This window comes from Rhinoderma darwinii, chromosome 13 (genome assembly GCF_050947455.1).
Source record: "Rhinoderma darwinii isolate aRhiDar2 chromosome 13, aRhiDar2.hap1, whole genome shotgun sequence".
Taxonomy (NCBI): domain Eukaryota; kingdom Metazoa; phylum Chordata; class Amphibia; order Anura; family Rhinodermatidae; genus Rhinoderma; species Rhinoderma darwinii.
The window spans coordinates 9,226,150-9,253,332 of record NC_134699.1 but is presented as its reverse complement, the minus strand read 5'-3'; the positions used below and the strand labels follow the sequence as shown (position 1 = coordinate 9,253,332).

Here is a 27,183-nt window from a genome sequence, read left to right as displayed (position 1 = left end):
TAAAAATGCAAACAGAATTCCTGCTGTCTCTGCAAAAAAACAAAAAAACAAAAACAGAATGGTAACATGTCCTCTTTAAATCAGTGTAGATTGTACTCTATACTCTCCCAGGTATATTTTATGCCCACCACTATCAAAGCATTGCCAAGAATGCCAAAAGATAACGACTCTAAAGATACAATTCAGCTGATGTTGTGCCTGTAACAATTCAATACTTCCTCCTAATTATGGTTGAGAACAGTGTGCGTACAAATAAGATTTCACATGAAGGTGCAATAAAATGGTTTTAATTTTTTTTCTCTCCAAAAAAAAATAAAATAAAAAAAATCGACAATACCCATAGGTCCTTGATCACTTACCTGTACTGTTGTCCATGCGGATAACGGGAGATCTTCGTTTGGCTTGCATTAGGATGCATTGAACAAACATTTTATAGAATAAATAAAAACAACGAGCTTTGCAAAGCAATTGGCTAACCTAGGGTGCAAAGCAGTCAGACCTCAAGAGTAAACTGAACTTTCTCTAAGAAAATAGGGCAGGTAAACAAAACGGTTCACTGGTCTTCTAAAAGTCAGTTGCACGTCATGACTGACCACAGTGGCCATTAGTTGGTTCTGTTGCTAGAATACTTTTAAAATATGTAATTTTTTACTTTATGGTAATTGAGGTGAAAAATCAAACGTTTTCATTTGTAAGACAACTCCAATGTTAAGCTTACACTGCCCGGTAAAAATAGAACAGAAATGGAGTTCTTGCTACACTTAATTCTCCGTAGAAATAGTGGATTTCCTAAGGAATAGGGGGAAACAGATACCTCGAACAGGTCGGTTAACCCTTTGCTCAATGCTTCTCATTCCTGCAACAGCTAGAAAGCAAGTTACCCAAGCTAGTTTAGAAGGTATCCAGAGTCCACACCTGTTAAAACCCACTCCAAATCCGCGACATGCTGTGGATTCTTACTGTTACATGAGGAAGGAGTTTTTAAAACTGCATTTACATGTTTTTAACAGCAAATTGTTGCAGATTTTCAGTGCGAATTCTGTACTAAAAATTAACAACTATTTTGCAGCGTGTCAAATATTCCTTACACTTCGCCTACACCTGTGCAATACTTACCTCTTATCTATTACCTAGATATCCCTATATGTAGCTACCTGTAATCAACGAAAGTTTATATAAAAATAGTATGGAGAAAATTGTATTCGGTTAATAAGTATTAGGTTGTGTAGATAACGAACCATGTTTAACAAAGATGCATATGTGGTCAAGATGTTGGTGGTGTGCTAGAGGAGAATTCCTATGTGATACATACATTTGTAAAATAGTGTAGATGAAATGGCAGCAGTCTTTTCTGGCTTTACTGAAATGTAATTATGGTCACTCTCCCAGGAAGGCGCGCTGCTGCCACTTTCCATTTTCAGCTCGCTGCTGGCATCTGCTTCCATTCTTGGTATCACCACGAAGACTTTCTTCATTAGAGCGTCTGTCTTCTCAGGGGATGTAGATTTCTGAACAATTGGAGGTTTTGAAGAAGTCTGTCCAATAAGCAAAAACATATTAAAGGGTGGAACATACCAAAATTTTGCCTCAATTTTTTTATACCAGTGATGTATTATTTGGGGGGAGGGATGTGATGCAATCAGCGACGTGCAACTTTAAAGGGTGTTTACCAAGATAATAACCGATTGCCTAATTATAGGAATAAAGCAAAATGAAGGAGCAACAGGGCTCAGAGCACTTTGGCTCCTCTACACATATGGCTTTGCCGGGTACTGCAGCTCAACCCTATTCACATTCTGCTGAATGTTAGAGTTCCTAACCTGGGACCACCACTTTTAAAAACTGTTCACATTATAACATATAAAGTTGTTTTTTTTTCCTTGATGTTTCAGATGTATCAGGGCACACTCAAGGCGTAAATGTCATTTAGGCCACTTTGACGTAAGCAGTATTTTGGTTAGTACTCGGGAGGCCAAAACAACAAGTGAAACCGGTTCTGGCTTACAAATAGAGAACAAAATGCCGTCACGTGAATAAGGCCAAAGGCGGGATTCACACGACCGGGTCGCGCCCGAGCCCGAGTGCCGGCCGGTAAAATCGGCCATTCTGCCCGGCCGGTTTGCATAAAGTTTTGCATCCGTGCCGGGCCGGGCAGATCTGGACAGTGACATCAGCGGCAACTCCTGAAGGGGAATCCCCATGTGTTCGGAGATTCCGCTTCAGGAGTTTCCCCTGATGTCACTGCCCAGATATGGACAGAGACATCAAGCGCTCTGTCCAGGAGCGGAATCCCCGAAAACACGGGGATTCCGCTCTTTCAAGGAGCTAAAGTGCGGCTAGCACATAGCAGAGCGGGGAGATACCTCCCCGCTCTGCTATAGTGGCGCCGCTACAGTAGTAGTAGCCGCAGCAGCTGTTAGCGGCGCCATCGAAGGTGTCGCTGGGCCAGGGCGCTTTTAAAACAAGCAGGGGAAGGGAGCAAGCGCAGCGCTCCCTTCCACCTGCTGTACACCCCGGCCCTGCCACACAGTGTACAGCGCACAGCCATTTGTCAGAATGGCATCAACTCCTCCTCCTCACATGCACTCTGCGCTGTGAGGAGGAGGAGATAGAGCGCAAGCGCCGGAAAACCCGATCACTCGGGACACATCCCGGTGATGGCCGTGTATTTCCCGGCCCCATAGACTTCTATGGGAGCCGGGCGGCCGGGTACCCGGCCGAAGATAGAGCATGTCCTATTTTTTGACGGCCGGTTTTCCAGGCCGTCAAAAAATCGGTCGTGTGAATAGCCCCATTATTCCTAATGCGGTCGGCACCCGGCGGGGAAACCCTGTTGTGGGAATGAGGCCTTAAGCCTCATTCACACGACAGGGTCCGAGTGTCGGCCGGGAAAATCTGCAGTTTTTGGCCGGTTTGCATGCGTTCCGGGTCGGTTGCCGTTTTTACCGGCCGATTTGCATCCGTTTTTATCCCTGACCATTTTTTAATCGGATGAATTTAATTTGTCAATTGATAGGGACATCAGGGGCAACTCCTGAAGTGGAATCTCCATGTGGCCGGTGATTCCACTTCACGAGTTTCCCCTGATGTCACTGTCCATATATGGACAGAGACATCAAGCGCTCTGTCCAGGAGCGGAATCCCCGAACACACGGGGATTCCGCTCCTTCAGGGAGCTAAAGTGGGGATAGCACATAGAGCAGGGACCTCGCTACAGCAGTAGCAGCCGCTGCAGCTGCTAGCGGCGCCATCGGCCATGGTAGATGTCGCCGCTAGCAGCCGCTATGGCTGCTGTAGCGACGCCTGAAGAAGCGCCAGGGCGGAAAGGAGGCTGATTCGCCGGGCCAGGGAGATTTGGGAAGGGAGCCATGACAGCGCCCCCTTCCACCTGCTGTACACCCCAGCCCTGCCACACAGTACCCCTGCATACAGCGCTTCTTCTGAATGGGATACACTCCTCCTTCACATGCACTCTGCGCTGTGAGGAGGAGAGTGCGCGCGCGACGGTAGACCCGGCCATCACTCGGGACACATTCCGATGATGGCCGTGTATTACCCGGCCCCATAGACTTCTATGGGAGCCGGGCACCCGGCCGAAAATAGGGCATGTCCCATTTTTTGACGGCCGGTTTTCCCGGCCCGTCAAAAAATCGGTCATGTGAATAGCCCCATTAGGGGTCTATTGTCCCTAATGCAGCCGGGTGACGGCCAATTTATGAACGGCCGTCACCCGGCCGGGAAATCCTGTTGTGTGAATTCCGCCTTAGTGTTACATCTGTTTATGTCATAAAAAGGGGAATGGACTTAAATAGAGGGAAATCGAAAAACAATTCTTCCCATGTTACTTCCATTTCCTATATAGGTCACTACATGATATTTTTTTTTATCAGAAAATGCACAATTTGTGGCTCATGAGTAAGATCTATTGAAAGCCACAATATTTCATAGATTATAGCTACTTTTATGCTAAGCCTGAAAAATTTGAGAAATTCATGTAAGAAAAAGTAGTATGGTATGTGCTCTAGCACAGCGTTTCTCAATTACGGAGGCGACTACGAACCCCAACGAGTCACATATTGAGGGTTTTCCCATAGGCGCTAATCTAACATCTATCACCTATTCAATAAATTATAAACGTTAATGGATGGAATAACACTGAAAATAAATACAAGTACAGAAGATAAAACCCAGATTAATGTCAGTATTTCAATGTAAAATATTTAGAAATTACAGCATAGAAACTATAGCAACAAATTAGTCTGCAGCATGCTTAGGCTTAGTTCACATCTGCGTCGGAACTCCGCTCATGGTTTCCGTCGGAGCTTTCCTTCAGGGGAACCCATGAACGGAATCGCGACTGAAACAAACAGAAACCATAGGTTTCCGTTTGCATCACCATTGATTCCAATGGTGACGGACCCGATGCAAATTATTTCCCTTTGTCACCGTTGTGTAAGGGGTCCGTTTTGACGGAATCAATACCAAAGTTGACTGCGCTATTCATTCTAACAACGGAACCCTTGCACAACGGTGACAAACGGAAACCATTTGCAGCGGTTCCGTCTCCATTGAAATCAATAGTGATGCAAACAGAAAACCTATTGTTTCTGTTTGGATTCCATTCATGTGTTCCCCGGACGGAAAGCTCCGACGTAACCCATGAACGGCGTTCCGACGCAGATGTAAATGAAGCCTTACTAGGATTTCTGTACAGACACTGTAATAAAGCTGACAAGTTTTGCAATATCGGTGTTGCATTACTATCGTATACCTCAAAAATAATACATTTAAAAGTTCATAAGTATAACCGGTTTATAAGTCGGCAAAAAGCCACCATCATCCAATATGGAGACATTCTAACGTATGCTAGTAAGATAAGGGTGTACCACTACAGTGAATTAAGGCTTAAAGTCTTTGCATTGGATTATCAAGTGTCGGAAGCACAGGGCTGGACAAATTCTAGGAACCAGGTGGCCAATGTGCCTAAAAATTTGCTACGGGCCCGTAACTGAAAAGTTAACTTCTTTTGTAGTTCTTATTGGTAGCCACCAAAAGAAGGACGTTGGCTCCTGCAGTGGTGGTACTGACCCCCCAAAGTCTGAAGTATTTTGAGGTCTAATAAATATAAAATTATGAAGGTACAGTTTCTTAACATTCCCAACACTTATTCTGGACACTTTCAATAGTCTATACTCCTTTTCTATCATTGATATGATTTAGTAAACATCAAGAATGAATACATGAAGATTAATTATTTAAGTATTTAGAGCGGATAGGTATATGACATTTAAACCCTGTAAAACTTGTGGAATATAATTTCAACTTCAGTCCACTACGGCAGCCACAAATGGGAATAGATAGTTTACTCTTGATGGAAATCTACTACACAACAGCATGGAAACCATCAGATCAGTGACATAAAGCACCACATAACATCACATTTATTTTAACTCTGAGGCAGTGGTTTCTACTGAGCTTTATAGATTATTGGTGCTGCCCCATCCTAGGAATGCAGGGTAACCTGAAATTTAGGGACAATACTGTATAGATTGTGACCTAAAAGTTAATTTTTCAAATATTGACAGCGCCAGTTATGTGAGATATATATATAAAAAATCATCAAATGCAATCCCTACAGAAAAATCAACAATATTTGGATAAAATGGACTTAAGATTTGGCTTGTAACCTGCAAATGCTTTGTAATTTCCCATATCAATCTTGTCTAGTTACTTTGTATTTGACTGGCTTCACATGTCTGCTCTTTAGCATCTGCCTTGTGGCCACTACACCTTAGCTCCATACTACGCAGGTCTGGGTATTTCGGTGGGAACAAAAGTACAATGCAGCCATATTACAGCAGTCTAAAACTGGCCTAATGAAAAATAGAATTGTCACCAGAGCAAACAAGGAATTTACATATAGTATAATTACAAAGAGGTCTGTCTTACCTGGGTCTTGGGTGGCAGCTTCTTCTCAGATTTTACCTTGACCTTCTCCTTGGGCTTGCTTTCTTTGCCTGCGTTAAGGGATTTCATTGTGGCAGCAGCATGCTTGAGTATGCAATCATGACTGCAATACACAGAGTCTGGCAGGGCATTGTTGACACAGCCAGGTCCAATGCACTTGGCTACATCAGGAGAGTCAGTCAACTCCGTACACGTAGTAACCGGATGGGAAACCCGAGCGGTCTCAGACACCACTTGAGGTTGCGCTATGGACTCTGGAACCATTATCTGCAAAAAGATTTAAGGTTCATCAGTCAATTTAATTTCACGGAGCAAAGCCCTCCCTTTCCAGTTACTGAATGAGACTTGCAATCAGCTGACCGAAGAAATAATTTAAAATATAAGCTAATGGCATCACATGCACAAAGCAGAACATCTTGTTACTACAGTAAATTATTACACACCCTTCACTCTATAGTTGTAGGAAAGCGTCAGTGATGTACTTTGTACTGCAGCACAGGTAAGTCAGTGACAAGTATTCTCTTTATTTATTTCTAAAATAGAGGGGAGATGGACTGATATTTAACTATGATATCTAGTTGATAAATAAAATGTTGCAGTTCAAACGAGCAAAATAAGTATATATAAAATGTCTGTCTACATGGGGTGTTGGAGTCACATTTATGAAAATATAGTGTAAGAACACAGCACAGAGACATTACTTTATGTCTAGAGATAGTTCTGAACAAGGTTTCAAAGGATACTTACAGGATGGAAAATCTTGAGTTTCTTTTTCCCGCTGGGGTGTGCAGCTTTCTCGATTCTGCCTTTGATGCCTTGATTGGGTGCAGAGTGTTCCACGACCCCTACACTGGTAACGTCAGAAGCGCAAGAAACTGGTACAGTAACTGGCTCCTTGTGCTCGCCATCTGTTCCACTTTCTTCATGCTCCTGCAAAATGGTGCAGTTGGGGCAAATATAATCCTCACCATCCTTCTCCAGAAGTTGTCCACGGCCTTCCGAGATTCCAACACAATCTCCGTGAAACCACTCTTCACATCTATCACAGCAAATCATGAATCTGTCCCAAAGGCAATAAATAAAAAATATATATATATTTATTTATTTTTTTTAAAAAGAAGGAACATAGGAAATTCTATTATTCTGAAGACAAGGCTACGGTAACAATCTCTCTGAAAGCACAAATTAAAATGATTTACTGGAATTAAATTGACAAGCTTTTGGCGTTGACAAATATTCAAACTCTTTTCAGTAGGCATGCAATTCAATTTCTATCTAGTCTCTATGGCATAATACTTTTCTGGCTACAATCGATGCCTGCAATCATTTTTCCAGGATGAAGTAGTCTGCAAGCACCCACCAACCCCCCCCCCCCTGTACATTGTGAAGTTGATAAAGCTATTTTGAAGGTGTACTTCGGACACGACTACTGACGCGCTCATTTTAATTGGTCTTATTGCAGTTGTATTTTGGTTGTAGTATTTATCGATAGAGCCTAATGTAGAGACGAATTGCATACGAACAAAATGCTTTTGAGGTAAATCATACCTGTTACTGTGAGGTTGACGACATATACAGTATAGTGCATTTGGGTCATAGATCTCAGATTCAGGTCTGTTCTTCGGCGAGACAACAATTTTTTCCAGTTTCCGGTCTTGTATGCGTTCTGGGCTAAGGGGTTCCTGCTTTATAGTAGTGATCTGGGCTTGCTGCTGAAGTAGAGCTGCACGATTTGCACTCCTAGTGCGGACAGTGGACTCTGAAGCGATTGCATTTCCAGTGTTCATCGCATGCACATTAACCGTTTCACCGGCAGAGTTGTCGCTGCGCCGGCTTCTAAGTTTGTTCTGAATCTCTTTCAGAGTCATTCCATCACTATCTGAACTGTCATCCTCTTCTTTCTTAACATGGGTTTTGGGAGAGACCCCACTAGCCTTTGAATCAAGCTTTAGTTCAGGAGTGCCCTCTACGCTCCCTTCTGATGCAGTTTCAGCATCAGTTACTGGACATGACCTATCACTAGATTCTTCCACATTGTTGCTTTTTCTCCCTCTATTTCTTCTGAACGTCGTAAGAAACTCCTCCACCCTCTCAGTGCGCTTAGGTTGGCGCCCGCTGCGTCGTAGTGAGGGAGTCTGAGAGGAGTCCGCAGTCTCCATATCGTTGTCACTGACTATCTCACGTTTGGCAATTGTCGTTTTACGAAATCCCCAAGTTTTCTTAAACTCCTTGCTTGTTGGCTTAACGGATGTCAGCACATCTTCACTAAAGTGTTCCTTATCATCCGAAAAGGAGGCTATTATGATAAAAAGTAAAACAAAAACAATACTCTTTAAGAGATCAATGTTTAAACCCTTCGTTTTTACCCAGTACACAAAGCGTAGAATGTGCCATTACTAAATAAAAGTGGGGCCAATGTTCCGTAAGTGACTTTTTTGCTGAAAGGGTCCTACACCATTGTAAAATAGTACTGCTGTAGCCCGACCCCACAATTCCTAACAAAATGAGAACGTGGGATGTGCCTTATTCCAGTTCCACACTATTTTGCAATAATATAGGACCCTTTTATAACAATTACTACAGACAGTAGAGAACTTCTAAACAAAAAGGTGATGGCCACAAATGAAAAGCCGGAAAAATATCACTAGTTATCAGGCTTCGGTCACATCTGTGCCAGGGTCCCGTTCCGTCGGAACAGGACCCAGACTGACAAACTGAAACCCAAGTTTTCCGTTTCCATCACCATTGATTTCAAAAGGTGACAGATCTGATGCCAATGGTTTCCAACAGAAAGGGACCCTGGCGCAGATGTGAACGAAGCCTTAGAGAGTAGACTTTGGCACAGGCTAGAAGTAAAAAAAAAAAACATTGTACTAATATATACTATTCATATATTGAAATGAATGAAACCGCTCCATTCACTTTGCCATTCAGGGGTGTAAAAGAAAAAACGTAAAAAAAATAAAAACCAGTGAAGGAATATGGATTACGTATCGATTGGCATATGCATTGACTTTTCTTTGTTGTTTGTGCAAGTTTAAAAGTGTTACTTAGTAAAAAAGAAAAAAATCTAATTCAGTTCAAACATGCATAACAAAGTTACTAAAAAAAAAATTACATTTTTTTTTTATTTATTTATTTAAAATAAAGTTTAAGGGGTTTTCTGGGATTTCTATATCTCATCAATGGGGGGGGGGGGGGGGGGTGGCTCGACTACTGGCATCCCAAATCAGCCGATTAAAGGGATGGGAACGCAGCGTCCCAATTTTTGTAGCAGCTGTGTCTGGTATTCACTTGAGTGGAACCGATCAGTGACCTGCAAAACCAGGCACAGCCACTACAAAATGTACAGAGGTGTGCCTGGAAATCAATGAACAGAACACTGCGTTCGCTGTAGCATCACAGCCCCTTCAATCAGCTGATAGGTAGGGGTGCTGGATCCGGCCCTCACTGATGTCATATTGATGGCCTATCTTGAAAATAGGCCATAATATACCCCTTTAAGTACATTTAAGGAAATCTAACCTTTATGAATGTTTAAATCCATTTTTTTTCAAATAAAAAAAACTGCCCCATTCAAAAAACTGGCAAGCCTGGTCAAAAGCATACGTACAGAAAAACAAGCGTTGCATGCACAAGTTCTGGCTCGATATTAAAAATTCTGGTTATAGATTCAACCCTTAATATTTACAAAAGATAAATAAAATTAGAGCCTTTTCAGGTTATCCCAAAACCATTATTGTACTAGCGTTCAAAAATAAAGTAGACGTTCACGTATTACTGTCTGCACAAATTCATCTCCATAAAAAGAAGTGACATTTAATTGATAGGTGTAAAAGGGGGATCGTGCAACATTGTCATACCTCAAATAAGCGTTCTCTTTCATGAATATTGAACACTGTGGTAAAATACTACAGTAACAAAACCACTTTGCAACTGCCAATCTGCTTCCTATTAGGCAAACTGGACTATCAGTACACCAGTTCATTTTAGTTTTGTACACCATTAAGTAAAAAAATGTTTGGTAATTTAGGGCAAAGCTACACAGCTAGCAAGAAGCAGAGTAACACCTCTTCCATACAACAGAGTTCGGGCCGTGAAAAAAGGTCCAAGCGTCGGCCGCATTTCCCGGCCAGACCACTGTACAGGTGAACGAGACTCCTGGCATCTTATACATTTTATGATACTAGGCGTCCCTGCCTCCCCACGGAACTCCTAATCGTAACGTTTCAATTGGTTCAGTCGGGAAAAGCAGTTCCGTGGGGAGGCAGGGACTCCTAGTATCATAAAATGTATACGATGCAATACGGCCCAAACTCAGTCGTGTGCAACTGCACTAACATATCTTCTAGAAAGTCCTTTAAACCTGTATTAAAGCTCGCCATAAAAGGCTTTGGGAAAGGTTTACCTAGTTTCCTGTCCTTGGCTCTACATATATGGCTCCTGCACAGAGCTGTAATACATCTGTGTGCAGAGATACTAAAGCTGGCCATACAAATAAGATAGCCGTTACGTGAACACCAACCGCTATTACCACCAACATCCCATTAAATAGTCACAAGAATGTAAATTCTTCTGTTCTCATGTACAAATTATAATGCAGGAGTAGAGTAAACCCTGAGAAATGTAGCTATGGGGTAGGTGGATAAACTGTAATCTCACTGCCACGTAATATGTTAATCGAGATGTGAATAGCCTAGAGTGGCTGACGGGGGTTGACTGACTAGACAATGGCTTTGCGGGAATAGATAGTGTATGTATGGATGCAGCCGTTGGTTCCGTTCTCTTTTCCTCTACTAACTGGATTGGTGAAGAGCCTTCTGGGAGTGTGTCATTTTTTTTTTGCACTGTTGCTGTTCTATATACAAGATATAAAAGTCTATCTCAATATACAAAAAAAAACGTAACATTTAAATGGAAAGAGCGAGAAAAGTCACTGCCAGACACAATGGCTTATCTCACAGCTGAACAAAATCCAACAGGCCCAATCCTCAAACCTCTGTTATTGTAGGAAAGTCAGGAGGCCCCCCCATACACATTATATTTTGGCAGAATTCGCTGACTGATCTAGTGCTTTGACTATTCGGCCCATATGCATTAATCAATGTATCTTTATGTGAATTGTGAATGCAGACTGACAAGCCTACCAACCTATTATATCAGTAAGGCTGTGTTTACATCAGCGTTGACCTTCCGTTGAGGGGATCTGTCTGAGGTTTCCATCGGGTTAACCCCTCATCGGATACCTAAGCTTCCGTTTCCCTCGCCATTGATCTCAATGGTGACGGAAACATTACTAAAGGTTTCAGTTTGTCACCTTTGTGACACCGTTCCGTTGTTTTTGACGGAACCCTGTCAACATTGAGAAATGGAAACCTTTAGCAATGTTTGTCACCATTGAGATCAATGGCGAGGGAAACGGAAGCTTAGTTATCCGATGAGGGGTTAACCCCGACGGAAACCTCCGACAGCACCCCTCAAGGGCAACACTGATGTGAACAGGATCTAACACATAGTAGTGCTAAGTAGAAGGTCAGAAAACAGTGTTGTGTCTTTTCAACCATTATTATTCCTCAGACGTGCAAGAGCTTATAACAATACATGAGGCGGGGGATAGACGCCTGCTGTGCAACGCTTTGTATTTGTTTCTGAGAGTAGGTTTCCAAAACAAGCAATCAGACACTTTTTGTACTGTATGGTAACACTCTTTAAATGATTTACATACTATACATGCGGCTTTCTTTTGGCCAGCATCAACATTTCTAAAGGGGTGTTTACATTTTGACTCAAAGAGGGCTGGGCAATTATTAGCAGAAAAAAAAAAGTACGAAACCAAAATCAGCGCAATTAAACGTTATCTTGCAGATTTTATATATTTTTTTAATTATTTTCTTTTCCCCGGTTTAAAACTATTTGCATCTTCAGGACACAGATGCACTTTAATCTAATGTCCAAGGTCCCTGCTCTACCATTCACTATGTATTACTGAGGCAGTGACATCATCGCTCCTTTCTGCGCCGAGCCGTACGGACTGGAGGAGTAGAGGGATCCCTTCCACACGTCGTTTTGAACAGGGATAGGCGAGGATGTCTATTTTTATCAGGCACATGTGGGGGGCATTCCGCTGGGTGGGGAGCAATGTGGGGGCATTACGCTGGGTGGGGAGCAATGTGGGGGGGGGATAACGCTGGGTGGGGAGCAATGTGGGGGGGGATTATGCTGGGTGGGGAGCAATGTGGGGGGGATTACGCTGCGTGGGGAGCACTATGGAGGCATTACGCTGCGTGGGGGGCACTATGGAGGCATTACGCTGCGTGGGGAGCACTATGGAGGCATTATACTGCGTGGGGAGCACTATGGAGGCATTACACTGCGTGGGGGGCACTATGGAGGCATTACGCTGCGTGGGGAGCACTATGGAGGCATTACACTGCGTGGGGAGCACTATGGATGCATTACACTGCGTGGGGAGCACTATGGAGGCATTATACTGCGTGGGGGCACTATGGAGGCATTACACTGCGTGGGGAGCACTATGGAGGCATTACACTGCGTGGGGAGCACTATGGAGGCATTATACTGCGTGGGGAGCACTATGGAGGCATTACACTGCGTGGGGAGCACTATGGAGGCATTATACTGCGTGGGGGCACTATGGAGGCATTATACTGCGTGGGGGCACTATGGAGGCATTATACTGCGTGGGGGCACTATGGAGGCATTACACTGCGTGGGGAGCACTATGGAGGCATTACACTGCGTGGGGGGCACTATGGAGGCATTATACTGCGTGGGGAGCACTATGGAGGCATTATACTGCGTGGGGAGCACTATGGAGGCATTATACTGCGTGGGGAGCACTATGGAGGCATTATACTGCGTGGGGAGCACTATGGAGGCATTATACTGCGTGGGGAGCACTATGGAGGCATTATACTGCGTGGGGGGCACTATGGAGGCATTATACTGCGTGGGGAGCACTATGGAGGCATTATACTGCGTGGGGAGCACTATGGAGGCATTATACGGCGTGGGGAGCACTATGGAGGCATTATACGGCGTGGGGAGCACTATGGAGGCATTATACTGCGTGGGGGGCACTATGGAGGCATTATACTGCGTGGGGGGCACTATGGAGGCATTATACTGTGTGGGGAGCACTATGGAGGCATTATACTGTGTGGGGAGCACTATGGAGGCATTATACTGTGTGGGGAGCACTATGGAGGCATTATACTGCGTGGGGAGCACTATGGAGGCATTATACTGCGTGGGGAGCACTATGGAGTAATTATACTGCGTGGGGAGCACTATGGAGGCATTATACTGCGTGGGGAGCACTATGGAGGCATTATACTGCGTGGGGAGCACTATGGAGGCATTATACTGCGTGGAGGCAGTGTCAGGGGGTATATTATATACAGTAGTATGCAGCAAGCTCAAGCGATAAATATTAATATAGTGGCGTAGCATGCACATAGGGGGCATGGAATGTAAAAGGGGTGTGGCCTAAATAATCGTAATCAAGGATACATGTTCAATTAATCGTGATTTTGATTTCGGTCATAATCGCCCAGCCCTACTCCTAAGACATGCTGAACATATACAAGGAAATATAGCGTTGTATATATCACTAAATTCCACAAAGCCGAATTGACATACCTTTTTAGAAACATATACTAAGACAACCTATCAATTTACCTTTAAAGGGGTTTTTCCCACAAACAATTATCCCTTTATCGACGAGAGGTAATAAATAAATGCTAGATCCCCAGTGGACCCCAACATTACTGTTTTCCTAACCATTAAAAAGTTTGTATGGAGCATAGCGCACATGCTTGACCGCCGCTCCATATATTCTCAGCATCGAGGAACGGAATATTCAGGGCGCCTGTACTTTGATCAGTAGGGATCCCAGCGGTGCCATGCTCAGAGATCGAATATTTATCAATTATCCAGTGAACAGGCGATAAATGTTTTTTGTGGGGAAAAACCCTTTAAAGAGGCTCTGTCACCAGATTTTCAAACCCCTATCTCCTATTGCAGCAGATCGGCGCTGCAATGTAGATTACAGTAACGTTTGTTTTTTTTCAAAAATGAGCATTTTTGGCCAAGTTATGAGCATTTTTATATTTATGCAAATGAGCCTCTTAAGTACGACAGGGCGTGTTTAAAGTTAAGTACAAGTGGGCGTGTATTATGTGCGTACATCGGGGCGTTTTTACTTGTTTTACTAGCTGGGCGTTGTGAATAGAAGTGTATGATGCTGACGAATCAGCATCATCCACTTCTCTTCGTTACCACCAAGCTTCTGGCAGTGCACAGACACACAGCGTGTTCGAGAGATCACGCTGTGACGTCACTTCCTGCCCCAGGTCCTGCATCGTGTCGGACGAGCGAGGACACATCGGCACCAGGCGACAGAGGCTACATCGACTTACCTGCAAACGCTGATGCAGAATCAACTGTAGCCTCTGTCGCCTGGTGCCGATGTGTCCTCGCTCGTCCGACACGATGCAGGACCTGGGGCAGGAAGTGACGTCACAGCGTGATCTCGCGAGGACACGCTGTGTGTCTGTGCACTGCCAGAAGCTGGGTGTTAACGAAGAGAAGTGGATGATGCTGATTCGTCAGCATCATACACTTCTATTCACAACGCCCAGCTAGTAAAAGAAGTAAAAACTCCCAGATGTACACACACGACACCCCCACTTGTACTTAACTTTAAACACACCCAGTTGTACTTAAAGAGGCTCTGTCACCAGATTTTGCAACCCCTATCTGCTATTGCAGCAGATCGGCGCTGCAATGTAGATTACAGTAACGTTTTTATTTTTAAAAAACGAGCATTTTTGGCCAAGTTATGACTATTTTTGTATTTATGCAAATGAGGCTTGCAAAAGTACAACTGGGCGTGTATTATGCGCGTACATCGGGGCGTGTTTACTACTTTTACTAGCTGGGCGTTCTGATGAGAAGTATCATCCTCTTCTCTTCAGAACGCCCAGCTTCTGGCAGTGCAGATTTGTGACGTCACTCACAGGTCCTGCATCGTGTCGGCCACATCGGCACCAGAGGCTACAGTTGATTCTGCAGCAGCATCAGCGTTTGCAGGTAAGTAGCTACATCGATTTACCTGCAAACGCCGATGCTGCTGCAGAATCATCTGTAGCCTCTGGTGCCGATGTGGCCGACACGATGCAGGACCTGGGGAAGTGACGTCACAGCGTGATCTCTCGAGAACACAGCTGTGTCTGCACTGCCAGAAGCTGGGCGTTCTGAAGAGAAGTGGATGATACTTCTCGTCAGAAAGCCCAGCTAGTAAAAGTAGTAAACACGCCCCGATGTACGCACATATTACACGCCCAGTTGTACTTTTACTTTTCAACACGCCCAGTTGTACTTTTGCAAGCCTCATTTGCATAAATACAAAAATGGTCATAACTTGGCCAAAAATGCTCGTTTTTTACAAATAAAAACGTTACTGTAATCTACATTGCAGCGCCGATCTGCTGCAATACGAGATAGGGTTTGAAAATCTGGTGACAGAGCCTCTTTAACATGAAAGCAGAACAGTGGCCCACACCCCTGCCTGATTTACACAGGCTTGCGTGTACACTCATTAAAAAATGAAATACTTCTACATAAGGAATAATAGTAATACTTATTCACATATTTAACATCTGTACTGATCCTATGAAGAGTACATAAACTACAGCATACCAGGAGAACTGCTCTCCAAGATTTCAAGGTTGAGTTCAGTTTCAAAAGTCACTGAAGATAGCGAACTTGTCACTTCCTCCATTGCAGGTGATGCTTTTGCTCCCACACTGCAACTCTGAAAACAAATACGTACGTTTGGTAAAAGCAGCAGTAGCCAAATCTTTCAGAGCAAGCGTCAAGCCAACATGTGCGGAACACAGTGTGTCTGACTGTATCTTAAAGGACGGCATGGGCCAGTCTCATAAGACTTCATAGTTAGATCATTTATATCAATTTCACAGGGAATAAAGCCCTTAGAATGACTGCAGATAATAGCAAATGCTTCAGTGGGAAGATTGTGCTCCAAATTAAAATTGTAAACAATTAAAAAGAACACAAAGAATCATACAGTCAAGCACAAAATGTTTTGCATGCAACTAAAAGCCTGAAAATAAACGAATCTGTGCCATGCCCATAAAACAAAGCCAGCGCAATAAAGCGGATGTATGCAGCACAGAGATATATGAGCTTTACCTGGGTTTCAGGGAGAAATTAGTCTTGGATCCATCCTGAAGGTCACAGTAATGACATGCTTGCTGGCCTCTATACCTTTATACTCAGGAGTTAGCACTTCCCCCTAAAGGCAGTGTCCTGGAAAGGGAAAAAAACAAACTTATTTTCATTGTATAACAAAGAATAAGGGGGTTTTACACTGGGCAATTATCGGGCAGAACGCTCGTTGCCAATAATTGTCTTGTTTAAACAGGGGAGCGATCAGCGGATGAATGAGCAAATGTTCATCTGCTGATCGTATGGTTTTAAAAACTGAAATATCGTCGGCAGCACATCCAGCTGTGTAAACACAGAGACGCGCTGCCATCATGATGCTGTATGGGGACGAGCGATCAGAGTAACCCCATACATAGCTCCTTGTGAAAGGAGCTGTCTGGTTGATCGGCGCTATTTGCGTCTATTCAGACGAGCGAGTGCAACCTCCGATGTGAAAAACTGAAGATTTCCATGTCCGAAGTGCACCTGCACGGGACATGTTATCATGGATCCCTCAGACTAAAGTCTATAGAGCGATGCGTGAAAACACAAAAAATAGGACATGTCCAATTTTTCCACGGACCCGTCACACACTCAGTGTGAATGGCCCAATTGTAATGCACGAGTCCGTGTGATGGCCACTGTTTTAACAGCCGTCACACAGACAAGTTACATGCTTGTCTGAATGAGCCTAAGGGTATATTCACACGCAAACGCAAAATACGTCTGAATATACGGCGCTGTTTTCAGGCGAACAGCTCCCGATTTTCAGACATTTATTAACATGCGTTTTTCACGGCCGTTTTTGGAGCTGTTTTTCAATGGAGTCAATGAAAAACGCCTCCAAAAACATCCCAAGAAGTGTCCTGCACTTCCTTTGACGAGCCGTCATTTTCCGTCGACCTAGCTGTATGAGGACTTGTTTTTTGTGGGATTAGTTGTACTTTTTAAATGGCACAATTTTGGGGTACATATTTTTTATTAATTTTTATTAACTTTTCTTGGGGGGGGGGGGGATAGAAAAAAAACACCTTAAATTCCGCCATTGTTCTATGCGTTTTAAATTCACGCCTTTCACTGTGCCACGTAAATAACACGTTACCTTTATTCTATGGGTCGGTACGATTACGGCGATACCACATATGCAGAGGTTTTTTATGTTTTACGACTTTTGCACAATAAAAACCCTTTTGAACTAACATTTGTTTTTGCATCGTCGCATTCCAAGAGCCGTAATTTTTTAAGTTTTCTTTCAATGTAGTGATTTTTGGGTTTGTTGTTTGCGGTACGAGACGTAGTTTTGATTGGTACGGTTTTGGGATACTTATGACTTATTGATTAACTTTTTTTATGACTTTTGGGGGGAAATGGAAAAAATAGTTTCGCTATTGTTTTTTGCAGGTTTTATTTACGCTGTTAATGACATATTAACTTTATTGTTTGGGTCATCACGGGTCGCGGCGATACCATATAGGTGTAGTTTTATTTATTTTATAAAATTTTACTAAATAAAACCACTTACGGGAAATAATGGATTTTATTTTTTTTAATATCATTTTTATTAATAATTTTAATTTCACATTACTTCTTATTTTAGTCTAGGGGACTTTACTATGCGATCTTTAGATCGCTGCTATAATGCTTTGATATACCTCCGGCACATCCTAATAGGCATATGCCCAGGGGGCCACCGAATTAGAGGCCCGCGATTGCATTTGCGGGCCACCGATGGGTGACAAAGGGAGCTCCCTCCCTCTGTAAACAAGTTAAATGCCACAGTCGCTATTGACCGCGGCATTTAAACAGCCGCGATCGAAGTAAACTTTGAACGTGGACGTTGGAGCAAGAGCCCGGCTGTCATCAGACAGCCAAGCCCCAGCAGCAGCCTGCACGGGACACCCGTGCAGGACTTGGACTGGGCCGCCGTGAAAAGGCAACGGCCTAGCCTGAGGCCCCTTAGTGACCGCCGTGAAAAGGCCTATTGCTGCTCACTAAGGAGTTAAACAAAGGACTCCTCCAGAAGATAAAATTACCGGGTTTTGTGACCTGCTCAAGTCGCCAAAAATTTTATGTCCATCTTGAAAGTTTTAATAAAGAGATTCACCTGGTCTTAGGCCGGTTTCACACGAGCGTGTTTCGTGATATGCCGGCAATATTTCCCAGACCGAACACACTGCAGGGAGCCGGGCTTCTATCGGCATGACACTAGCAGTCCCTGCCTCGCTGCAGAAAACTGTCCCGTACTGAAAACATGATTACAGTACGGGACAGTTTTCCCACAGCGATGCAGTGACACCTAGCGTCATAGATAACTATGACGATAGGAGCCCGGCTCCCTGCAATGTGTTCTGTCCGGGAAATACTGCCGGCATACGGTCCGTATATATCAGACCGAACGCGGTTGTGTGAATCCAGCCTTATGGACAGGATTTAACAGTACTGCTCATTAAAAGTAGATTACTAGAGAGATATTTAGGATAAATAAAGTATGGCATGTGCAGATAATACAAATGATATACATTCACTTTAATTTACTAAGTAGGTATGCTTGCCGCAACTAGAATCTGAACTACAGCTTGTTTAATATTAAAGCCAGGAATCTTCGCTTTTAAAACATACCAGGAACAAAGTTCTAGACTCAATATTTAGGGTGCAGCATTTTATAGTCAGGGAACAGGATGAAAAGTGTCACTTCCTGGTTCAATGTCTCTGTAAGGGCAGGTACACAAACAGTTTTGATGCAGGTGTTGGCTCATTTTTCTGATGCGTGCGTGTTCGGGAGGGGGTAGTTTCAAGTGACAGCAGGCAGAAGGATCACAGCCTGTACAGCCTTCCAGTGACCCTAGGGGGTGATAGACATTTTTCCTTAGGTTATTTTAAATCCGTCGCTCTGATTGGGTGGGTACTGCCAGTGTACCCACTCGATCAGCAGCAGGAGCGCGGCTGTTCTACACAGCCGTGCTACTGCCGCAACTACCGGAATCTAAGCGCGCTCCGATTCCGGCAGCTTAACCCATTAGATGCCGCGGTCAAAAGTGACAGCGGCATCTAATGTGTTTGACAGAGGGTCTCCCTCTGTCACCCCATCGACGCCCCCGATAAGAAATCGCGGGGTGCCGTCAGGTTCTCACGGCAGACGGGGGCCCTACAAAGTATACTAAAGCATTATATAAGCGATCAGCAGATCGCATGGTGAAGTCCCCTATTGGGACAAAAAAAAATAATAATAATTTAAAAAACAGTTAAATAAAGTTTATGGAAGGAAAAAAAAAAAAAAAAAAAGTTTACAGTGAAAATAAAAACCACTTTTTTTCCCCAAAATGTAGTTTTATTTAGTTAAAGTGTAAAAAAAAAAAAAATAACACACACATATATGGTATCACCGCGATCGTAACAGCTGAAACAATTAAGTTAATGCTTTAAACCGCCGGGTGAACGGCGTCCAAAAAAAAAAAAAAGACTTAATTCCTTTAAATAAGCCCCACGTCCCCCAAAATACTACACCTTGTCCCACAAAAAACAAGCCCACATATGGTTACATAGGAAGAAAAAAAAAAAAAAAAAAAGGTCACGGCTCTTGGAATGCGGCGATGCAAACACAAGTAATTTGTATTTTTTTTTTTTTTTACAAAAAATGTTTTTTTGTTTTGCAAACGTAGAAAAACCTAAAACCTCTACATATTTGGTATCCCCATAATCGTGTCGACCCATGGAATAAAGGTAACATGTTCTTAATGCTGCATAGTTAACGGCATAAATGTAGAACGTAAAAAACTATGCTGGAATAGCAGTTTATTTTTAACTCTTTCCTAAAATAAAGTTAATAAAAGTTAATCAATATATTATATGTACCCAAAAATGATGCCATTGAAAAATACAACTCGTCCCGCAAATCAAGCCCTTATACGGCTATGTCGACTGAATAATAATAATTTAAATAAAAAGTTACGACTCTTAGGGTATGCTCACATGGAATTTTTTGCAGGCAGAAAATTTTGCTTCAAAATTCAGTTGAGAATTTTGAGGAAGATTTTTTATCTGCCTGCACACCTTTTGAGGCGTTTTTCGCTCTCGCCCTTTGAGCGCCACGGGCAAAAATGCAGCAAAATACTCTCTGCCTTCCATCGATGTCAATGGGAGGTCAGAGACGTAAACGCCCGAATATAGGGCATGTCGCTTCTTTTTCAAGCGAGACGGTTTTTCCCGCTCGTGGGAAAAAACGCTTCCGCCTCCCATTGAAATAAATGGAAGGCATTTTTGGAAGTTTTTTGGCACGCTTTCCGACACGGTTTTTGCGGAAAAAAACCACAACTGACCGACCCTTAGGCTATGTTCACACGGGGTCTTTTGCCGAGTTTTTTGACGCGGAAACCGCGTCGCAAAACTCGGCAGAAACGGCCCGAGAACGCCTCCCATTGATTTCAATGGGAGGCGTCGGCGTCTTTTTCCCGCGAGCAGTAAAACTGCCTCGCGGGAAAAAGAAGCGACATGCCCTATCTTCGGGCGCTTCCGCCTCCGACCTCCCATTGACTTCAATGGGAGGCAGGAGAAAGCGTGTTTTCTGCCCGCGGCGCTCAATGGCCGCGGGCGAAAAACGGCGCGATCATTGCTATTCACACGGAGTATTTTGGGGGAGGAATATCTGCCTCAAAATTCCGTTTGGAGCTTTGAGGCAGATATTCCTCCCCCAAAATACTCCGTGTGAACATAGCCTTAGAATGCAACAATGAAAAAACAAAAAAAAAAATCCTTGTCATTAACACAAAATGGCCCGTTCGTTAAGGGGTTAAATAAACCTTAACAATCTGCATGCCGGTATACCAATGTTTAACCCCTTAGTGACCACTAATACGCCTTTTCACGTCATTTACTACTGGGCTTTAGGCTAGGCTGACGCCTTTTCACGTCAGCCTAGTCTAAGTCCTGCACGGGTCTCCCGTGCAGGCAGGAGCCGGGGCTCTGCTGTCTGATGACAGCTGAGCTCCTGCTCCAACGCCCGCGATCGAAGTTTACTTCGATCGCGGCCGTTTAACCCGTTAAATGCCGCCGTCAATAGCGACAGCGGCATTTAACTTTGTTTACAGAGGGAGTGCGCTCCCTCTCTCACCCATCGGCGGCCCGCGAATGAAATCGCGGGTCTCCGATGGGGTGTCATGGCAGCCGGGGGACTGATAAAAGCCCCCAGGTCTGCCCTGGACATATGCCTGTTAGGACGCGCCGGAGGCACGTCCTAACAGATTGCCTGTCAGATTTACACTGACAGGCAATAATGCTCTGGTATACGAAGTATACCAGAGCATTATAGCAGCGATCGGAACATCGCACAGTAAAGTCCCCTAGTGGGACTAATAAAATCAGTCATCAAAGTGAAATAAAGATTATTAATAAAAAGTACAGTAAAAAAATAAATAAAACCATTTTTTTCCATAAAAAGTGGTTTTATTTAGTAAAAGTGTAAAAAAAAAAAAAAAAGTACACATATGTGGTATCGCCGCGACCGTAATGACTCCATTAATAAAGTTAATATGTCATTTAAACCGCAAAGTGAACACCGTAAAAAAAAAACGCCAAAAACTATGGCGAAATTGCAATTTTTTTCCATTGCCCCCCAAAAAAGTCATAATAAAAATGAATCAATAAGTCCCATGTACCCCAAAACAGTACCACTCAAAACTACGTCTTGTCCCGCAGAAAACAAGCCCAAAAAATCACTACATTGATGGAAAAATAAAAAAATTACGGCTCTTGGAAAGCGACGATGCAAAAACAAATAATTTTAGTTCAAAAGTGTTTTTATTGTGCAAAAGTCGTAAAACATAAAAAAACCTCCACATATGTGGTATCGCCGTAATCGTACCGACCCATAGAATAAAGGTAACATGTTAATTACGTCGCACAGTGAACGGCGTCAATTTAAAAACGCATAGAACAATGGCGGAATTTCAGTTTTTTTTTATAATCCCCCCCAAAAAGGTTAATAAAAGTTAATATAAAAATTATATGTACCCAAAAATGGTGCCATTAAAAAGCACAACTAATCCCGCAAAAAACAAGTCCTCATACAGCTATGTAGACGAAAAAATAAAAACGTTATAGCTCTTTGAATGCGACTATAGAAAAACGAATAAAATAGCTTGGTCATTAAGGCCTAAAATGGGCTGGTCACTAAGGGGTTAAAAAAACAACATTTACAGTGTGACTTTTTTAGTGGGACAGAATAGTGTAGTCTACTACATTATTCCATACTTACTTATATAGCATATATATCACCTTCTGTAGCATTTCATTTTTTTTTTCCCCCCAGGGAATGTAAAAGTGGCAATATATTCTGCATAAAACTATATAAAAATTGTTGATATTCTTTATAGAGCAAATGCAACAATGAAATATTACCGAGCCCGTCTACCTCCATATCTGAGGATACCCTCAAAAGGACATTAGTTTAGTTCACCCCAACATACATCTACCATATGTACCAGAAAACGTTTAAAGTACCGATGCGATTACTAAACTACTGTGGGGCAAATATCAAGTATCGCAAGAGTCATTTTTATACAGGAAAGACAGCTTTCATTTCGTGCAAATTACGCAACATTTATTAAAACGGTGCCATCTACAGAACTCCTTACGGCCTAAATTGAAAATAACACAAATCTTTAATAAATATGGTGCACGTCTATGGCCATTATGTTAGACAAATGTGTCCCAATTTTGGAATCTTTCCATAACATACATAAAATTCTAGTAGTGCAAGATATCTATCTAGAAAGCACCATTTTCATAAATCTAATAAATATGTACCACAATAAAACCTTTTTCCTTACTTTAGAAAATTGAGTGCCTTATAAACAAGCACAGATAACAGGCCGGAAATTCAGAAGAATAAGGCAACACCGTTGGCATACAGGTCCATATGGAAAGTAAAAATTAGGAAAATAATAAAATGTTTGGCTGACAGCTTTCTAGTATATGGCCAAAACCACATAAATAAGGGGACATTAAAGAGGTGCCCAAATGTGATCAACCAAAACACAGGAACAATGGGTAAATCTTTAAAGTGGATCAGTCAGCGTAAAGGGTTTTCCGGGAGTATTCAAATCTTGCAGGTGGTAGGGGTATAAAATAATTAACTTACAGGTACTCAACCCGTTGAAATGCCAACGGATCCAACACTAACACCCCATACGCCACCGCTCCCATAAGCTCCTACAGCGGTGATACCACCATAAATAGGATGTGACCACTGAGGTCAATAATTGACATGACCACTGCAGGAACTTCAGGGAGAAGCGGCGAACGGGGTGCCGTTGCTTGAAGGGAGAGTTTCAAAGTTTAAAAATACCAGAATAACCCCTTTAATACGCGGCCCTACGTAAGCGCAGCACATCAGTTATAGGTCCGTACGCCTAGCAGCCAAAAATTTATTTTGAGTCGTTTGACTAATAGAATAGCTAAAAGAATACAGCAAAATCATAGCTAGGAGTCCGCTGTATTCATGGGAGATGGGTAATCTCATCAGGAATACAGCGGACTCATAACTATCAGGGCTGTATTCTTTGTGATCCTTTTAGCCAAACGACACAAATTGACAAATATACTACTCTTACATGATCAGCGGACAGATACTTTAAAACAGATTTAAAAAGCAAGCAATCAAAATAGGCAAAACCACTTAAAGCGGATCGGTCAGATATTTATGCTGTTCTGTCTGAAGTGACAAAAACAGGGATTTCAACAGGCGGTCACTTATTAGTTAATGTTAAAGCGATCCTCGAGTCCCAAAAAGATAAAAATTTACAATACATAGTAAGTGTATCAGAGGGACCAGCAATGATGAAGTTGGCACTTCTGGACACAGGGCCGACATCAGCGCTGGTCCCTCAAAGGGCAGTGGAGAGGGCATGTCTCAGATTTGTAAAGAAGATCTCCATAGAAGTCTCTAGGACTGCAGTGGCCATCCTGGAACAGAGATCATTCAGGAGCGGAGCAGCAGGCAAGTTGACTATACATTTCAAAATGTATAGTCCATTTTTGTTATGAGGACTAAGGCCCACGAGGGCAGGCACGGTCGCCGGTAAACATTTTCAGGCCGCGTTCCCATACAAAGTATGGGAGCACAGCATGTAAAAACAGACATGCTCCATAATTCCCAACACAGTTTTACGCCACAAACACCCATACGTAGCGATACGGAAAGGTGTCTGTGGCCAATAGAACTGAATGGGGCCGTATTACGGGCGAATTTACGGTCGTGTGCATGGGGCCTAAAGGCTTGCTTTAAGTAGAGAATTTAGTAGTTAGACTTGCGCAGCAAATACGAGTCTAAGTACAGGTATGCGCCCCCTGTCCTCCAGCCCCTATTTGCCACTGTTCTCCCTATAAGGGTATGTTCACACGGCCTATTTTCGGCCGTTTTTCAGGGCGTAAACACCCGAAAAAAAGACCGAAAGATCAGAAGCAGAACGCCTCCAAACATCTGCCCAGTGATTTTAATGGGAAAAACTGAGTTCTGTTCCGACGGCCGTTTTTTGCAGGTCACTTCTTCGGAAGTTTTTGGAGCCGTTTTTCATAGACTATTGAAAACTGCTGTAAAAAAAATGCGAAAATCGCGAGTGGCTTAAAAAGCATCTGAAAATCAGGAGCCGTTTTCCCTTGAAAACAGCTCCGTATTTTCAGACGTTTTTGAGTTTGCGTGTGAACTTACTGTGGCTCAAGGGCAGGGGAAGGCTGAATATATTTGGACTCATACTAGCGGCACTTGCATCGCACATGTAAGTTCTAAACACGCTGAAACTTCTTATGCCCTGTCCACACAGTTTTTTTTTGCCACAGTTTTTGCCGCGGAAACCACTTAAAGAAAAAACTGAGCTGATTTTTCCAGGCAGAATTGGCTGCCTGCAAAAAACTGTGTGTACAGGCCCTTAAAGTTTCCTAAGTAGTGACAGCACACTACCAGTTCTTTTTTCTGCCCTCAGCCATAGCAGCATAAATGTGACTAAGGCCCCATGCACACGACCGTGCCCGCAATCACGGCCCACGATTGCGGGCACGGCCGGCCGCTGATTGACTGCCGCATTTTCGGGCCGTGCTCCCATACAAAGTATGGGAGCACGGCCCGCAAAATTCGAAAGAACGGACATGTTCCATAATTCCCGGAACATTTCCACGGCACTGACACCCTTCCGTAGTGCGGTCCGCAAAAACGGAGGTTTTTTGCTGTCGTGTGCATGGGGCCTAAGCCGATGTAAAAAAAATGATGGCCAAAGTAGTGAGGCAGTTAAATGATTCAGAGATTGGTTTAGAAATCTCATATATAATTTGACAGCTCACAAGAAAACCAGATTATAAAAAAAAAAATTTTTTTTTAATTAAAGTGACAGTGAAACACATTTGTAATGGGTTCATTGTTGTTGCTGTGTCACATGCAGGCAGTAAAACACAGATTTATCAAAGCTATAGTAAATAAAAACGCTGTCTTTGTGCTGAATTTAAGTATCATGCATGGGTCCTATTAATTAAAATTATACCTGGGCAACTATTCGGGTGTTGTACGGTTGCCACAGCAACTGTACTTCCCAGCGAGAAGGAACTCCTCTCCACACCAGTCAGGGTGGGCGAATACTTTAATATAATGTACTACCTTCATGTGACATTCTAATCAAATCTAATCCTAAACAGCACATGTAGTCAGTATAGTATATGAGCTCAGCTCAGTATGATGCACATTCCACCATGACAACTATTAGCCACAATGCAAACTGAACTGGGCGAGCCGCCAATGGCTGTCAGTATTGTGACAGGCAGATCCCATATTGTTCCAAAGGGCAGAGCCGCCGGCCCCTACGACTGGGCCGCAGGTAACAGACAAAATGTAAGCAACTCTGAACCAAGAGCAGCAATCGTACAGATCATAAAAACACCAAAGTATCCCCACACCTACATATTGGATTACATGCAATATTAAAGTCTACCTATGACCAGCAAGAGGGTACTTGTTTTTGTTTTTTATAAATAAAACATTAGCTTTAACCCGTTAGTGACCGGCCCATAGTGTTTCTACGTCGGTCACTAACAGGCTTTATTCCGATGCCATTGACTTTCTATGTCACTGCATCGGAATAAAGTAGCGCCGCCGGGGGGAGATTTAGCTCCCTGCTCTCAGCTGCCCGAGGTAGCTGAGGGGTTGGATCAGTGACCGGCGACCGCCGTTACAATGTATGTGCCGATGTAAAAGGAGTTTTTTTTATCTCCTCTCAACGTGTATGTTTGGTGAGAGGGGATAAAAAAAAAATAAATACTTGTTACCGATCGTGTCCCCCCGTCCCCCACCCTTAACTGTCGGGGAAAAAAGAAAAATGGCGCACGCATGCGCTGTCAGTGTAAGGCAGCTATTCTGCCTGTAAATAGAAACTGATCAGGGACCCTTATAATTGGTCCCTGATCAGATGGTCACTGTGATATACCTATCACAGTGACCATAGTCCCAGATTTTCTAAATACAGCACAGGATTTGTGCTCTTTCCCTCCCTCCTCTCACTGTAGTTGATCTCTGAGAGGAGAGCGAGAGATACTATACAAATCTTGTGCTGTATTATACTGTGAAATACACCACATATTTGCCCGTGTTCCTATATTACCTGTAATCACCCCCCAGATTACCCCTAACAACACTCCAGATTACCCGTAATTACTTGTGATCTCCGTAATCTTTTTTTTTTTCCGGTGATTGTTTTATTAACTGCGGTTTACCGTATTTTTTTCTGTTAGTTTTGTGTCTATATTATAAATGTAAGATACAAAAAAAAATAAAAATATTAACTTCTTAGTTTAGTGTTACAAAAAAAATTAACCGCAGAATGTTCTCTGCAGAGCAGGCATACGCCATGCTATGCTCTAGCGGTTCCGGCAGTGATACGGACACTGCATCAGAAGCAGAACTTGGCTCAGAAAGCGACACAAGTTCTG

General features: G+C 43.1%; 1 protein-coding gene across 2 annotated transcripts in view; it reads right to left on the bottom strand.

The window, feature by feature from the left end:
• Window positions 1–27,183, bottom strand: part of DIDO1 (death inducer-obliterator 1) — a 71,182-nt gene that overhangs the window by 28,031 nt on the left and 15,968 nt on the right. The window contains exons 2-7 of one of the 2 annotated variants that reach the window (XM_075846737.1): window positions 16,204–16,320; window positions 15,691–15,805; window positions 7,516–8,263; window positions 6,715–7,027; window positions 5,950–6,234; window positions 1,313–1,535 (exon numbers count right to left, since the gene is read on the bottom strand). In XM_075846737.1, coding sequence (XP_075702852.1) covers window positions 1,313–1,535; window positions 5,950–6,234; window positions 6,715–7,027; window positions 7,516–8,263; window positions 15,691–15,772 — 1,651 coding nt within the window. In that variant the 5' untranslated portion in view covers window positions 15,773–15,805; window positions 16,204–16,320. The remainder of the gene's footprint in view (window positions 1–1,312; window positions 1,536–5,949; window positions 6,235–6,714; window positions 7,028–7,515; window positions 8,264–15,690; window positions 15,806–16,203; window positions 16,321–27,183) is intronic. The other variant, XM_075846738.1, reaches the window with a different exon arrangement.